Source organism: Electrophorus electricus, unplaced genomic scaffold (assembly GCF_041902795.1).
Source record: "Electrophorus electricus isolate QZ-2024a unplaced genomic scaffold, ASM4190279v1 Scaffold37, whole genome shotgun sequence".
Taxonomy (NCBI): Eukaryota; Metazoa; Chordata; class Actinopteri; order Gymnotiformes; family Gymnotidae; genus Electrophorus; species Electrophorus electricus.
Window position 1 is genome coordinate 471,001 of NW_027658660.1, and position 17,356 is coordinate 488,356.

The following is a 17,356-nucleotide window of genomic DNA, read 5'->3' on the forward strand; positions in this document are numbered from 1 at the left end:
AAAACGTCTAGGAAAAGAAAGAAACATTTATTTAAATGTGCTGAATATTGCACAAGTCGCAACCCTTGAAAAACCAAGAAGAGTTCTCGGTCTGCTTAAGTACTGTGTACTGCAAAAATACAAGTAGAATTGAATTTTCCACAAATACACATACAAGAACCATAGAAGAAAGCATAGTGTTGGTCTTATAGAATGAGAGACACAAAAACCTCAGCTACAATTATCAACAATTACACAATGAAGTTTGGATTCAACGGAATTTCGTTTTGAACTACGGTAGAGGGGCCTCTTTATCGGCTACTCGAATACTAGGCAACAACCTGATTCACCATTTGTGGATCACATTTGAGCAGTAACATGATTTGGTAGAACACTTGCATTTGAAACCATTTTTGTCTTCTTTTATAGGTGGAATCGGAGGCCAGTTTGGTGATGTTTTAAATCTACTTGAAGAATAACAAACAAACAAAAAGCCAACCCTAATGTAACATTTAAAAGAAGCACCAAAGTGGGCATCAGATTTACCATCAAACAGGGTCTTGCTGCTGTCGAAGCCTGTGCACTGCCGCTTGCAGATCTCCATGTTCTGCAAGCAAGATTTCACACTGCAGCGAGAGAGACACACACACACACACACACACACACACACACACACAAACACACACACAAACACACACACAAACACACACACACACACACACACACACACACACACACACACACACACACACACACACACACAGGTGGGGGGGGGGGGTTACAGTACTAGCAGAGAAACTCTGATGCTATTTGGATTTCTAAATTAACACGGTGTTCCTTAAAATGTTTTTGAAACACTGACATGTAGATTGGAAGGCCTGGAGCAACTCACTGTGCACTCTGAGGGAAGTGGAGGAGGTGGGTCATGGTCAGAAACGGGTGGTTCAGGGTCTTCACTGGCGTGATCCTTTTGTGAGCGTCTAGCGTGAGCATCTTCTTTAGTAGGTCGATGAACTCCCGCCGGTCGGCCTTCTCCGCCAAGACGTCGGTGCCTTTCAGACTGGTCATATTGACCTGCGAGAGAGACCCATGGGTGAGTCATATTATTCACCAGCAGAGGGCGGCAATGCACCCAATACGAACGAAGTTCTGCAGCAAATTTCTACGCACTGCTCTGCCCTTCGCAGATGCCGTTCTCCAGAGCGACTTACATGCGCTACTCATTATGACAGCAGAAACGCTCGACCTTTCAGCTGGCACCTTGTTCTACCTGCTCTATAATGTGAGCTGCGGGAGCCCTTTGTCACGTTCTTCAATTTCACATCGCAACACTAAAAGAAATGCGTATAGTTACGCGCACAAAAGCCCAAATAACCTGCATCATGTCGTCAAGGCAGTTTAAAATGTACTTCCGAGTCTCTTTGGACTTGATGCCACGCTCCGCCTCATGCTCCGAAGGTGTCTGGAGAAAGGAAAGAAAAAACAAACCATTCAGCTCCACCATTAAGTTACATGAAGTCATTAAGTTACGTCCCTTATAAAAAACACATGGCATTTGGCATTTGAAGACAGGCAAACCTTGAGTCTCCACAGGGGGTAGCAGTAGAAATAGTAGTGCGTCTTGGTCGCTGCGCTCAACATGCACTCTGCTGGTAGGCCCTGCGTCTCGGAGATGTAACGGATCTGCAGAGACACCATACGGCAAAAGGATTATGACTTTATTTTGAGTTAATCCTTTCATTTTCAAAGTGCATGTCTAAAAAAACAGGCCATAGAAACTCATTTATATTAATCCTAAAAATGAGCGGGCCGACAAAGCAGCTAAAAGGTCAAACTACACACACACAAACACACACACACACACACACACACACACACACACACACACACACACACACACACACACACACACATATCACTACAGCCACAAAACCACTACAGGTCTGCACCACTGATGCTGTACGGGCGTTAAGGCACAGCTCAAAGGACCATGTGCTTACCTGATCATATTCGGAGGCTCCGGGATACAGGGGCCAGCCCAGGAACAGCTCAGCAATGACACAGCCCAGGGACCACATATCGATGGCCTCACAGAATGGGAGACCCAGGATGATCTCAGGCGATCTGGACCAAAAACACAGAGATCGCCATCATGAAATCAGCCTCGGCTGATAATTCCGTGGGGGGGTGTTTGTGTTCCTAGACATTACACACCCACTATTCTAGTGTAACATGGAACCAACACTACAATGCACCAACACTACAATAATGTTCTGTTTTGCATTAAGTAAATACAGAGTACCAATGCAGTTAAACACCCGTTACTCAGTATATTACACTGTTAATTAACAGTGTAGCTACAATGTAATAGCGGTTTTGTACAGACTTGCTAAATACTGATATTACCAAAGCCTGCAGTTCAGCGCATCCTAACTAATCTCAGACACCGAAGACGGTTCATTAGGTGTTTTGCTAAATAACAGCACTCACATGACCCAATAAAAATAAACCACTTATAAATCAATCGTGCTCCAGTTAACTGTAATGCTCATCATAGGCTTTTAATGTGTAGCAGGGTTATTACAACTGTCCACAACATGCAGCTCTACTCTCAAGCACACTAGAGTGCAACGAGTGCATACTTATTTCTAATACGCCTCAGCACGTGTCCCTCACCGGTAGTATCTGGACTGCAGGTAGCTGGGGGCCTTGGAGAAGTGGCTAGCTGAGCCGAAGTCGATGACCTTGACGCGGTACGGCTGCCTGACGGGGTCCACCAGCATGATGTTGTCGGGCTTGAGGTCGGTGTGGATCAAGCCCAGGCTCTTCAGTTTCATGAGCGCTTTGGCGACCTGCTGCAGCACGGGCCGGATGCATTTCAGCAGCAGTGGGCTGAACTTGCTGCGCTTGAGGAAGTCGTAGAGGCTCTGCCCCAGCATCTCGAACACCAGGCATATGTGCTTCTTGTGCTGGAAGCACTCGTACGCGCGCACGAAGTTGAACTCGTCGGCGTTCTCCCTGCTCAGCCGGCTCAGGATGCTCACCTGAGGAGGAGCAAAGGAGGGAAGACGGAATACGCGTTAAGCCGAAGCTACGTGGTCACAGCTTCAAAGTTTGATACTGCTGACAAATAGCCTACTTATTTTCAATAGCATCAAGCACTTTGTGTACTTCCCTTCAACCATTTACTTCTACAGGATTTGGGAGATGCAATTATGGAAGTGGTCCCTTGGAAATGAACCCATGAACTTGCTTTTGGTACTCAAACAATGCAGATTAATGCTCTTTCATAACAATAACATTTTTAATGCACATCCAAACAGGCATGGCTTACACAACTGAAGCTAAATCTTCTTTTTAGAGTAAGCTTCAAGCTGTCCGTGTGTTATCCGAACTAGTTCCTACTGAACTAGTGAAAATTAGAACTAGTGTGCCAAACAAGTATTTCTGTGCTACCCTGGCTGTATACAAATTCCACGGTGTGCGTTAGCACATCTGACACCAACAGAACATATGTTGTAAAACTGAAACAAACAATAACAGAATCAGGGCTACAGCTGATTCTAGGCCATATCAATAGCTCATTTAAAGCAGGCACAACTTTCCCACCTCGTTCTGGCCCTGTCGAGCATAGGACGGATGACTTTTCAGGATCTTGATTGCGACTACTTCACTGGTGCCCCGCTTCCAGCACTTGGCGACCTGGCCAAAGGTTCCACGGCCCAGGGACTCCAAAACCTCGTAGCTGTTGGAGACGGAGCGGAGGATCTCGTTCTGCACCAGTTGGTACTCGCAATCGCTGCCCCTGGCCACACGCTTGGACAACCCAGGGGAGGAGAGCTCCTCCAGGATCTGTACACTGTTGCTGCTGTGTGCCTCCTCTCTCTTCCTCTTGAGGCTGCCCCGCTTCTGATAGCCGTCAGCACGCCGCGAGGTCAATGCCTCGTCTCCGCCCTGCCAGCTGGAAGAGGAGGAAGACGACGACGAAGCCTCGTCCGAGGCTCCAGAGGGGGAAAAGACCATGGCAGGTAAGCCATCGATTGAAGTGAACCCCGGATCCGAGGGCCAGGGTGTCCCTGCCCGAATCCGAGGGCCAGGGCTCCCGCCCCGCGCAGGATTCTCAAATTTAACCTTCTTGGAGTGGGAGATCCCACTGAAGGAATCTGAAGGGCAAGAGAATATACCATTATGGAAAGATGAAAACAGGACTACTAACCAAATGAACGAGAGAGATTGTTTGTTCTTTGAGGCTGAATGTGATGTGCCATAATAACCATCAATTAGCTAAATTAGCTAAATCACAGAGCTTTGATTTTTTTTAAAACATCTACTGCTGTTTTAGTTTTAATTTTGAATATTTCTGTCTGAAGCAGAGCAGAGCCCTGATCGATGCCATTGTTTTTTGGGCAGGCTTTAGCAAGTGATTGCTTTCTCTTTACACGCTTCTCAGAAAAGACAAGTTCTTTGTCTTCTGTTACTCAAAGGTGGTTCTGTGTGCTAAAACAACATCTTGACCTTTCAGCGATGCTGCCACACTGAAAAACAGAAGGCCAAGAAAAAAACAGCTTCTATTCTTAGACTCTCTGGCACTCTAAGTGCTTGCTGAAACCTTGCTGACTGCAGTATTTCCTACACCTTTCCAACTGAGAGGCTCCTGAACTTGCAGCACCTCTGTCAATTAATCAATTGCATAACAAGAGTTCATCCACTCTATAATTGAGGGAGATACCCCCTCTAAACATTAATGCTCATCATTACAAAGACCATTAGTGTAAGCTGATGAAAAATGTTTCAATGTATTTAAAAGGTAAAGAACAGAGTAGCAATGTAAAGATACCATTTATAATGCATTACATTTTAGTCTAAAACAAAATCTCTTACCCTGAAACAGTGTTGTTGGGCGATTACAATGCTGTTTCAATATATTTAAAAGGTATAGAACAGAGTAGCAATGTAAAGATTCCATTTATAATGCATTATATTTTAGTCTAAAACACAATCTCTTGCCCTGAAACAGTGTTTAGGGCGAATACAATGCTTGGAAACGCTGTTTCAATGTCTTTAAAAGGTAAAGAACAGAGTAGCAATGTAAAGATACCATTTAGAATGCATTACATTTTAGTCTAAAACACAATCTCTTGCCCTGAAACAGTGTTTACGGCGATTACAATGCTGTTTCAATATGTTTAAAAGGTAAAGAACAGAGTAGCAATGTAAAGATACCATTTAGAATGCATTACATTTTAGTCTAAAACACAATCTCTTGCCCTGAAACAGTGTTTAGGGCGATTACAATGCTTTTTCAATGTGTTTAAAAGTCAAAGAACAGAGTTGCAATATAAAGATTCCAATTATAATGCATTACATTTTAGTCTAAAACACAATCTCTTGCCCTGAAACAGTGTTTACGGCGATTACAATGCTGTTTCAATATGTTTAAAAGGTAAAGAACAGAGTAGCAATGTAAAGATACCAATTATAATGCATTACATTTTAGTCTAAAACACAATCTCTTGCCCTGAAACAGTGTTTACGGCGATTACAATGCTGTTTCAATATGTTTAAAAGGTAAAGAACAGAGTAGCAATGTAAAGATACCATTTATAATGCATTACATTTTAGTCTAAAACACAATCTCTTGCCCTGCAACAGTGTTTAGGGCGAATACAATGCTTGGAAACGCTGTTTCAATGTCTTTAAAAGGTAAAGAACAGAGTAGCAATGTAAAGATACCATTTAAAATGCATTACATTTTAGTCTAAAACACAATCTCTTGCCCTGAAACAGTGTTTACGGCGATTACAATGCTATTTCAATATATTTAAAAGGTAAAGAACAGAGTAGCAATGTAAAGATACCATTTAGAATGCATTACATTTTAGTCTAAAACACAATCTCTTGCCCTGAAACAGTGTTTAGGGCGATTACAATGCTTTTTCAATGTGTTTAAAAGTCAAAGAACAGAGTAGCAATATAAAGATTCCAATTATAATGCATTACATTTTAGTCTAAAACACAATCTCTTGCCCTGAAACAGTGTTTACGGCGATTACAATGCTGTTTCAATATGTTTAAAAGGTAAAGAACAGAGTAGCAATGTAAAGATACCATTTATAATGCATTACATTTTAGTCTAAAACACAATCTCTTGCCCTGCAACAGTGTTTAGGGCGATTACAATGCTGTTTCAATATGTTTAAAAGGTAAAGAACAGAGTAGCAATGTAAAGATACCATTTATAATGCATTACATTTTAGTCTAAAACACAATCTCTTGCCCTGAAACAGTGTTTAGGGTGATTACAACGCTGTTTCATTATCTTTAAAAGGTAAAGAACAGAGTAGCAATGTAAAGATTCCATTTATAATGCATTACATTTTAGTCTAAAACACAATCTCTTGCCATGAAACAGTGTTTAGGGCGAATACAATGCTGTTGCAATGTGTTTAAAAGGTAAAGAACAGAGTAGCAATGTGAAGATACCATTTATAATGCATTACATTTTAGTCTAAAACACAATCCCTTGCCCTGAAACAGTGTTTAGGGCGAATACAATGCTGTTTCAATATGTTTAAAAGGTAAAGAACAGAGTAGCAATGTAAAGATTCCATTTATAATGCATTACATTTTAGTCTAAAACACAATCTCTTGCCCTGAAACAATGTTTAGGGCGAATACAATGCTTTGAAACGCTGTTTCAATGTGTTTAAAAGTCAAAGAAAAGAGTTGCAATGTAAAGATACCATTTAGAATGCATTACATTTTAGTCTAAAACACAATCTCTTGCCCTGAAACAGTGTTTGGGGTGATTACAATGCTGTTTCAATGTGTTTAAAAGGTAAAGAACAGAGTAGCAATGTGAAGATACAATTTATAATGCATTACATTTTAGTCTAAAACACAATCTCTTGCCATGAAACAGTGTGTAGGGCGATTACAATGCTGTTTTAATGTGTTTAAAAGTCAAAGAACAGAGTTGCAATGTAAAGATTCCAATTATAATGCATTACATTTTAGTCTAAAACACAATCTCTTGCCCTGAAACAGTGTTTAGGGCGATTACAATGCTGTTTCAATGTGTTTAAAAGGTAAAGAACAGAGTAGCGATGTAAAGATACCATTTAAAATGCATTACATTTTAGTCTAAAACATAATCTCTTGCCCTGAAACAGTGTTTAGGGCGAATACAATGCTTGGAAACGCTGTTTCAATGTCTTTAAAAGGTAAAGAACAGAGTAGCAATGTAAAGATTCCATTTATAATGCATTACATTTTAGTCTAAAACACAATCTCTTGCCCTGAAACAGTGTTTAGGGCGATAACAATGCTGTTTCAATGTGTTTAAAAGGTAAAGAACAGAGTAGCAATGTAAAGATTCCAATTATAATGCATTACATTTTAGTCTAAAACACAATCTCTTGCCCTGAAACAGTGTTTAGGGCGATTACAATGCTGTTTCAATTTGTTTAAAAGGTAAAGAACAGAGTAGCAATGTAAAGATTCCAATTATAATGCATTACATTTTAGTCTAAAACACAATCTCTTGCCCTGAAACAGTGTTTAGGGCGATTACAATGCTGTTTCAATTTGTTTAAAAGGTAAAGAACAGAGTAGCAATGTAAAGATTCCAATTATAATGCATTACATTTTAGTCTAAAACACAATCTCTTGCCCTGAAACAGTGTTTAGGGCGATTACAATGCTGTTTCAATATGTTTAAAAGGTAAAGAACATAGTAGCAATGTAAAGATTCCAATTATAATGCATTACATTTTAGTCTAAAACACAATCTCTTGCCCTGAAAGAGTGTTTAGGGCGATTACAATGCTGTTTCAATGTGTTTAAAAGTCAAAGAACAGAGTTGCAATGTAAAGATTCCAATTATAATGCATTACATTTTAGTCTAAAACACAATCTCTTGCCCTGAAACAATGTTTACGGCGATTACAATGCTGTTTCAATATGTTTAAAAGGTAAAGAACAGAGTAGCAATGTAAAGATACCATTTATAATGCATTACATTTTAGTCTAAAACACAATCTCTTGCCCTGAAACAGTGTTTAGGGTGATTACAACGCTGTTTCATTATCTTTAAAAGGTAAAGAACAGAGTAGCAATGTAAAGATTCCATTTATAATGCATTACATTTTAGTCTAAAACACAATCTCTTGCCATGAAACAGTGTTTAGGGTGAATACAATGCTGTTTCAATATGTTTAAAAGGTAAAGAACAGAGTAGCAATGTAAAGATTCCATTTATAATGCATTACATTTTAGTCTAAAACACAATCTCTTGCCCTGAAACAATGTTTAGGGCGAATACAATGCTTTGAAACGCTGTTTCAATGTGTTTAAAAGTCAAAGAAAAGAGTTGCAATGTAAAGATACTATTTAGAATGCATTACGTTTTAGTCTAAAACACAATCTCTTGCCCTGAAACAGTGTTTGGGATGATTACAATGCTGTTTCAATGTGTTTAAAAGGTAAAGAACAGAGTAGCAATGTGAAGATACCATTTATAATGCATTACATTTTAGTCTAAAACACAATCCCTTGCCCTGAAACAGTGTTTAGGGCGAATACAATGCTGTTTCAATATGTTTAAAAGGTAAAGAACAGAGTAGCAATGTAAAGATTCCATTTATAATGCATTACATTTTAGTCTAAAACACAATCTCTTGCCCTGAAACAATGTTTAGGGCGAATACAATGCTTTGAAACGCTGTTTCAATGTGTTTAAAAGTCAAAGAAAAGAGTTGCAATGTAAAGATACCATTTAGAATGCATTACATTTTAGTCTAAAACACAATCTCTTGCCCTGAAACAGTGTTTGGGGTGATTACAATGCTGTTTCAATGTGTTTAAAAGGTAAAGAACAGAGTAGCGATGTAAAGATACCATTTAAAATGCATTACATTTTAGTCTAAAACATAATCTCTTGCCCTGAAACAGTGTTTAGGGCGAATACAATGCTTGGAAACGCTGTTTCAATGTCTTTAAAAGGTAAAGAACAGAGTAGCAATGTAAAGATTCCATTTATAATGCATTACATTTTAGTCTAAAACACAATCTCTTGCCCTGAAACAGTGTTTAGGGCGATTACAATGCTGTTTCAATGTGTTTAAAAGGTAAAGAACAGAGTAGCAATGTAAAGATTCCAATTATAATGCATTACATTTTAGTCTAAAACACAATCTCTTGCCCTGAAACAGTGTTTAGGGCGATTACAATGCTGTTTCAATTTGTTTAAAAGGTAAAGAACAGAGTAGCAATGTAAAGATTCCAATTATAATGCATTACATTTTAGTCTAAAACACAATCTCTTGCCCTGAAACAGTGTTTAGGGCGATTACAATGCTGTTTCAATTTGTTTAAAAGGTAAAGAACAGAGTAGCAATGTAAAGATTCCAATTATAATGCATTACATTTTAGTCTAAAACACAATCTCTTGCCCTGAAACAGTGTTTAGGGCGATTACAATGCTGTTTCAATGTGTTTAAAAGTCAAAGAACAGAGTCGCAATATAAAGATTCCAATTATAATGCATTACATTTTAGTCTAAAACACAATCTCTTGCCCTGAAACAGTGTTTACGGTGATTACAATGCTGTTTCAATATGTTTAAAAGGTAAAGAACAGAGTAGCAATGTAAAGATACCATTTATAATGCATTACATTTTAGTCTAAAACACAATCTCTTGCCCTGAAACAGTGTTTAGGGCGATTACAATGCTGTTTCAATATGTTTAAAAGGTAAAGAACAGAGAAGCAATGTAAAGATTCCATTTATAATGCATTACATTTTAGTCTAAAACACAATCTCTTGCCCTGAAACAATGTTTAGGGCGAATACAATGCTTTGAAACGCTGTTTCAATGTGTTTAAAAGTCAAAGAAAAGAGTTGCAATGTAAAGATACCATTTAGAATGCATTACGTTTTAGTCTAAAACACAATCTCTTGCCCTGAAACAGTGTTTGGGGTGATTACAATGCTGTTTCAATGTGTTTAAAAGGTAAAGAACAGAGTAGCAATGTGAAGATACAATTTATAATGCATTACATTTTAGTCTAAAACACAATCTCTTGCCATGAAACAGTGTGTAGGGCGATTACAATGCTGTTTTAATGTGTTTAAAAGTCAAAGAACAGAGCTGCAATGTAAAGATTCCAATTATAATGCATTACATTTTAGTCTAAAACACAATCTCTTGCCCTGAAACAGTGTTTAGGGCGATTACAATGCTGTTTCAATGTGTTTAAAAGGTAAAGAACAGAGTAGCGATGTAAAGATACCATTTAAAATGCATTACATTTTAGTCTAAAACATAATCTCTTGCCCTGAAACAGTGTTTAGGGCGAATACAATGCTTGGAAACGCTGTTTCAATGTCTTTAAAAGGTAAAGAACAGAGTAGCAATGTAAAGATTCCATTTATAATGCATTACATTTTAGTCTAAAACACAATCTCTTGCCCTGAAACAGTGTTTAGGGCGATAACAATGCTGTTTCAATGTGTTTAAAAGGTAAAGAACAGAGTAGCAATGTAAAGATTCCAATTATAATGCATTACATTTTAGTCTAAAACACAATCTCTTGCCCTGAAACAGTGTTTAGGGCGATTACAATGCTGTTTCAATTTGTTTAAAAGGTAAAGAACAGAGTAGCAATGTAAAGATTCCAATTATAATGCATTACATTTTAGTCTAAAACACAATCTCTTGCCCTGAAACAGTGTTTAGGGCGATTACAATGCTGTTTCAATTTGTTTAAAAGGTAAAGAACAGAGTAGCAATGTAAAGATTCCAATTATAATGCATTACATTTTAGTCTAAAACACAATCTCTTGCCCTGAAACAGTGTTTAGGGCGATTACAATGCTGTTTCAATGTGTTTAAAAGTCAAAGAACAGAGTCGCAATATAAAGATTCCAATTATAATGCATTACATTTTAGTCTAAAACACAATCTCTTGCCCTGAAACAGTGTTTACGGTGATTACAATGCTGTTTCAATATGTTTAAAAGGTAAAGAACAGAGTAGCAATGTAAAGATACCATTTATAATGCATTACATTTTAGTCTAAAACACAATCTCTTGCCCTGAAACAGTGTTTAGGGCGATTACAATGCTGTTTCAATATGTTTAAAAGGTAAAGAACATAGTAGCAATGTAAAGATACCATTTATAATGCATTACATTTTAGTCTAAAACACAATCTCTTGCCCTGAAACAGTGTTTAGGGCGATTACAATGCTGTTTCAATGTGTTTAAAAGGTAAAGAACAGAGTAGCGATGTAAAGATACCATTTAAAATGCATTACATTTTAGTCTAAAACACAATCTCTTGCCCTGAAACAGTGTTTAGGGCGAATACAATGCTGTTTCAATGTGTTTAAAAGGTAAAGAACAGAGTAGCAATGTAAAGATTCCAATTATAATGCATTACATTTTAGTCTAAAACACAATCTCTTGCCCTGAAACAGTGTTTAGGGCGATTACAATGCTGTTTCAATGTGTTTAAAAGTCAAAGAACAGAGTTGCAATGTAAAGATTCCATTTATAATGCATTACATTTTAGTCTAAAACACAATCTCTTGCCCTGAAACAGTGTTTAGGGCGATTACAACGCTGTTTCATTATCTTTAAAAGGTAAAGAACAGAGTAGCAATGTAAAGATTCCATTTATAATGCATTACATTTTAGTCTAAAACACAATCTCTTGCCATGAAACAGTGTTTAGGGCGAATACAATGCTGTTTCAATATGTTTAAAAGGTAAAGAACAGAGTAGCAATGTAAAGATTCCATTTATAATGCATTACATTTTAGTCTAAAACACAATCTCTTGCCCTGAAACAATGTTTAGGGCGAATACAATGCTTTGAAACGCTGTTTCAATGTGTTTAAAAGTCAAAGAAAAGAGTTGCAATGTAAAGATACTATTTAGAATGCATTACGTTTTAGTCTAAAACACAATCTCTTGCCCTGAAACAGTGTTTGGGATGATTACAATGCTGTTTCAATGTGTTTAAAAGGTAAAGAACAGAGTAGCAATGTGAACATACAATTTATAATGCATTACATTTTAGTCTAAAACACAATCTCTTGCCCTGAAACAGTGTTTAGGGCGATTACAATGCTGTTTCAATTTGTTTAAAAGGTAAAGAACAGAGTAGCAATGTAAAGATTCCAATTATAATGCATTACATTTTAGTCTAAAACACAATCTCTTGCCCTGAAACAGTGTTTAGGGCGATTACAATGCTGTTTCAATTTGTTTAAAAGGTAAAGAACAGAGTAGCAATGTAAAGATTCCAATTATAATGCATTACATTTTAGTCTAAAACACAATCTCTTGCCCTGAAACAGTGTTTAGGGCGATTACAATGCTGTTTCAATGTGTTTAAAAGTCAAAGAACAGAGTCGCAATATAAAGATTCCAATTATAATGCATTACATTTTAGTCTAAAACACAATCTCTTGCCCTGAAACAGTGTTTACGGTGATTACAATGCTGTTTCAATATGTTTAAAAGGTAAAGAACAGAGTAGCAATGTAAAGATACCATTTATAATGCATTACATTTTAGTCTAAAACACAATCTCTTGCCCTGAAACAGTGTTTAGGGCGATTACAATGCTGTTTCAATATGTTTAAAAGGTAAAGAACAGAGTAGCAATGTAAAGATACCATTTATAATGCATTACATTTTAGTCTAAAACACAATCTCTTTCCCTGAAACAGTGCTTAGGGCGATTAGAATGCTGTTTCAATGTGTTTAAAAGGTAAAGAACAGAGTAGCGATGTAAAGATACCATTTAAAATGCATTACATTTTAGTCTAAAACACAATCTCTTGCCCTGAAACAGTGTTTAGGGCGAATACAATGCTTGGAAACGCTGTTTCAATGTCTTTAAAAGGTAAAGAACAGAGTAGCAATGTAAAGATTCCATTTATAATGCATTACATTTTAGTCTAAAACACAATCTCTTGCCCTGAAACAGTGTTTAGGGTGATTACAATGCTGTTTCAATGTGTTTAAAAGTCAAAGAACAGAGTTGCAATATAAAGATTCCAATTATAATGTATTACATTTTAGTCTAAAACACAATCTCTTGCCCTGAAACAGTGTTTACGGCGATTACAATGCTGTTTCAATATGTTTAAAAGGTAAAGAACAGAGTAGCAATGTAAAGATACCATTTATAATGCATTACATTTTAGTCTAAAACACAATCTCTTGCCCTGAAACAGTGTTTAGGGCGATTACAATGCTGTTTCAATATGTTTAAAAGGTAAAGAACATAGTAGCAATGTAAAGATACCATTTATAATGCATTACATTTTAGTCTAAAACACAATCTCTTGCCCTGAAACAGTGTTTAGGGCGATTACAATGCTGTTTCAATGTGTTTAAAAGGTAAAGAACAGAGTAGCGATGTAAAGATACCATTTAAAATGCATTACATTTTAGTCTAAAACACAATCTCTTGCCCTGAAACAGTGTTTAGGGCGAATACAATGCTGTTTCAATGTGTTTAAAAGGTAAAGAACAGAGTAGCAATGTAAAGATACCATTTAGAATGCATTACATTTTAGTCTAAAACACAATCTCTTGCCCTGAAACAGTGTTTGGGGTGATTACAATGCTGTTTCAATGTGTTTAAAAGGTAAAGAACAGAGTAGCAATGTAAAGATTCCAATTATAATGCATTACATTTTAGTCTAAAACACAATCTCTTGCCCTGAAACAGTGTTTAGGGCGATTACAATGCTGTTTCAATGTGTTTAAAAGGTAAAGAACAGAGTAGCAATGTAAAGATTCCAATTATAATGCATTACATTTTAGTCTAAAACACAATCTCTTGCCCTGAAACAGTGTTTAGGGCGATTACAATGCTGTTTCAATATGTTTAAAAGGTAAAGAACAGAGTAGCAATGTAAAGATACCATTTATAATGCATTACATTTTAGTCTAAAACACAATCTCTTGCCCTGAAACAGTGTTTAGGGCGATTACAATGCTGTTTCAATGTGTTTAAAAGGTAAAGAACAGAGTAGCGATGTAAAGATACCATTTATAATGCATTACATTTTAGTCTAAAACACAATCTCTTGCCCTGAAACAGTGTTTAGGGCTAATACAATGCTTGGAAACGCTGTTTCAATGTCTTTAAGTGGGAGTTCATTCCACCATCTTGGAGCCAGGACAGAAAATAGTCTCGATGCTTGTCGTCCATGAGATCTGAAGCAAGGTATTTCAAGCCGAGCCAGACTTGAGGTTCGAAGTACTGCAGGTACGGATCGGGGTTTGACCATTGACCTAATGTATGAAGGGGATGGTTCATTTTTGGCTTTGTAGGCAAACATCAAGGTTTTAAATCTGATGCGTGCAACTAGAGGGAGCCAATGAATTATTACCACACTGAGGTAATATCAAGTATTATTCTTTAAGAGATGCTAACAGGTGACAGTGTGTGTTGGAACTCTACATAGACTATAGTTTGAATTAAATATGTGTTGTATCAACAGTTTTAAAAATTGAAAAAATATTATGTATTCAAGATATTCAGATATATTGCAGTATATTGTAAAGAATTCTCAAGAAAATCAAAAATGAATTAAATAATATTTTCCAGAATAGTACGTATCAGCTAAGTAAACTTGTACATTTGCTTATTTCATTTTTAATTTATTTTTCTCTTTAAACTGTTATCATTGTGGTGACCGTTGTCAGCCAGAGGAGGATGCCTCCCACCTCCCCCCCCGCCTTGAGTCTTGGTTCTTCTCAAGGTTTCTTCCTCATGCTCTAGGGAGCTTTCCTTGCCACTGTCGCTCTTGGCTTGGACATTTGTAAAGCTGCTTTTTGACAACATCTGTTGTAAAAAGCACTGAATAAATACATTTTGAATTTGAATTTTGAATTTGAATTTATATTAGCTTTGCATAAATCATGGAATAAACATGAAGTTCTTGGTAATCATCTAAGACTTTGGACTGTATTGTATGTGATTACAGAAATTTCTTAAAGATGTTATATTTGTATCATAAAATATGAGCTGGACCCTCAAAAAAACAATGATAAATCTGATGCATGCAGCTACAGGGAGCGCAGCTGTGGAGTAACGTGTGAACTTCGGAAGATTGAAGACCAGTCGGGTTGCTGCATTCTGGACAAGTTGTAGAGGTTTGATGGCTCTTAGAGGAAGACCAGCAAGTAGCGAGTTGCAGTAGTATAGCTTTGAGATCACAAGAGACTGCACAAGCACCTGGGTAGCTTCCTGTGAGAGAAAGGGTCGAATCCTCTGTATGCTACAAAGGAGGAATCTGCAAGACCGTGTTAGATTAGAAACATGAGTTGAGAACGACAACCTATTGTCCAAAGTTACGCCCAGGCTACGGGCAGCTTCAGATGGTGATACCAGGGAGTTCTCGAAGGAAACTGTGAGGTCATGGTAAGGGTTGGGATTACCTGAGATGAACAGAAGCTCGGTTTTACTGGGGTTGAGCTTCAAGGGTTGGACTGTCATCCATGATGCGATGTCAGTCAAGCATGCTGAGATACGTCTGGAGACCTGCATGTCAGAGAGTGGAAAAGAAAGCAATAATCGAATGTCCTCAGCATAGCAGTGGTAGGACAAACTATGAGAAGATATTACATCACCAAGAGAACGAGTATACAAAGAGAAGAGAAGGGGGCCTGATACTTAGCCTTGTGGAACACCAGTGGAGAGTCTACACGGTTTGGATGTGGATCCTTTCCATGTCACCTGATAGGACCATCCCTCCAGGTAGGACTGAAACCATCTCCAAGCAGAGCCAGTCACACCAAGCCTGGAGAGAACAGAGAGAAGAATGTTGTGGTTCACTGTGTCAAAGGCTGCTGAAAGGTCTAGAAGAATCAAAACAGATGACAGTTTGACAGCTTTAGCAGCATGAAGTTTCTCAGTCACTGCTATGAGGGCCATTTGTATAGAATGTGCCGGTTTGTAGCCAGACTGACTGGGATCATGCAGCTGGTTCTGTGTGAGAAAAAGAGACAATTGATTTTAAACTGCTCGTTCAAGGGCTCTTGAGAGGAAAGAGAGAAGTGATACCGGTCTGTAGTTGGTAACGCTGGAGCTGTCAAGTGTGGCCTTCTTCAGGATTGGTACCACCCTGCCGGTTTTGAATGCAGTAGAATGATACATTTCTCTATGATTTTGGTCTTTCAATAAGCACTGACTTTTGGTGCCTGACTAAAATATAGAGGACCCTTGAAATTTCACTTTTCAAAATATGCTTGATGGGTTTTTTTGTTCATATATTTTCTTACGTAAAATGTGTCCCATGAATCATGCATAATTACTTAAATTTTATTAATATTTTAAAGAACCACCACATGGTGGCAGCATGTGCATAACTATAGATTGTATATATACAGCTTATGTTCACAATGCAGTACGTCCTATCATCCACATCTTGAAAAAGCACTGGATAAAATTAAACGTCGCTTTTGGTTAATACTTTTTAATCACAGCTTCTTTGTATGGGGTGTTAATATGGCGAGTTTACAGCTGTAATTGGGACCACATAACAAAAAGATTATTACTTCTAACAAGGTTCAGAACACAAAGCTATGTTTTGATTATTGCTGTTAAAGTGAATGGGATGTCAATGTCAATGAGGAAAAAAATATTCTGCTTGAATCAATACAGGGCTGAGGGCATTCTCCGTTCAGTTTAAACCCGCGTGTCTTATAACGAAGCGTCTTTCCCATAGCAGGGTTTGGCCTGCAGGTACTGGGCCAAGAACACAAAATTCCTGAGTGACAGTACATGTTGAGAAGTTGCCTTTTCTCTAGAAGACACCACACAGGCAGTCGTGTACTGTCTGAAGTCTACATTCTTTAGGTGCATCCTCTCCTGGGATTCCATGTAGTCGCCGACACCCGCAGGTGTGCTGAGTCAGGCAGGAGTTCTCTAACCCCGACCTCAACCCCAACCTCAACCCTAGCATGTCACTTGTAACCTGCACATAGTAGTATCTGATGGCTTTCCACCAGATGCATGGCTTGGCCTACTTTATCCACTCAGAGATGCCTTCCATGTCCAATTCCTGGCATTCCACCAGCAAAGTCAGTGGGACGTAGACGTAGCCAACGGTGCGCAGGTTGTCACGGTACATCATAGCCATCCGTTGGTAGGCACTAGGACGTTTCATAGGCCCTCTTTATCTGAATGACATTATATTCTGCATCCTATGCTCAGTCAGGTCCAAAAACGTCTGATGGGTGCTCTGAAGAACTGAAGGGATTTTGTGCTGCTGTAGTTTGCCAGTGAAACAGAGTGACCTCATACTGCTGCACTGAGCTCCTATGACATTGTTGCAACTTCTCAG

The 17,356-nt window shown here is 38.0% G+C and overlaps 1 protein-coding gene across 1 annotated transcript in view; it reads right to left on the reverse strand.

Annotated features, from left to right (window-relative positions):
• The window catches only part of LOC145655849 (homeodomain-interacting protein kinase 2-like), a 32,524-nt gene extending 15,372 nt beyond the window's left edge, over positions 1-17,152 (reverse strand). The window contains exons 1-8 of the mRNA XM_081709314.1: positions 17,040-17,152; positions 3,589-3,940; positions 2,656-3,023; positions 1,980-2,103; positions 1,558-1,662; positions 1,355-1,441; positions 872-1,053; positions 526-605 (exon numbers count right to left, since the gene is read on the reverse strand). Coding sequence (XP_081565440.1) covers positions 526-605; positions 872-1,053; positions 1,355-1,441; positions 1,558-1,662; positions 1,980-2,103; positions 2,656-3,023; positions 3,589-3,940; positions 17,040-17,152 — 1,411 coding nt within the window. The remainder of the gene's footprint in view (positions 1-525; positions 606-871; positions 1,054-1,354; positions 1,442-1,557; positions 1,663-1,979; positions 2,104-2,655; positions 3,024-3,588; positions 3,941-17,039) is intronic.
• Between the last annotated feature and the right edge of the window lie 204 nt (positions 17,153-17,356).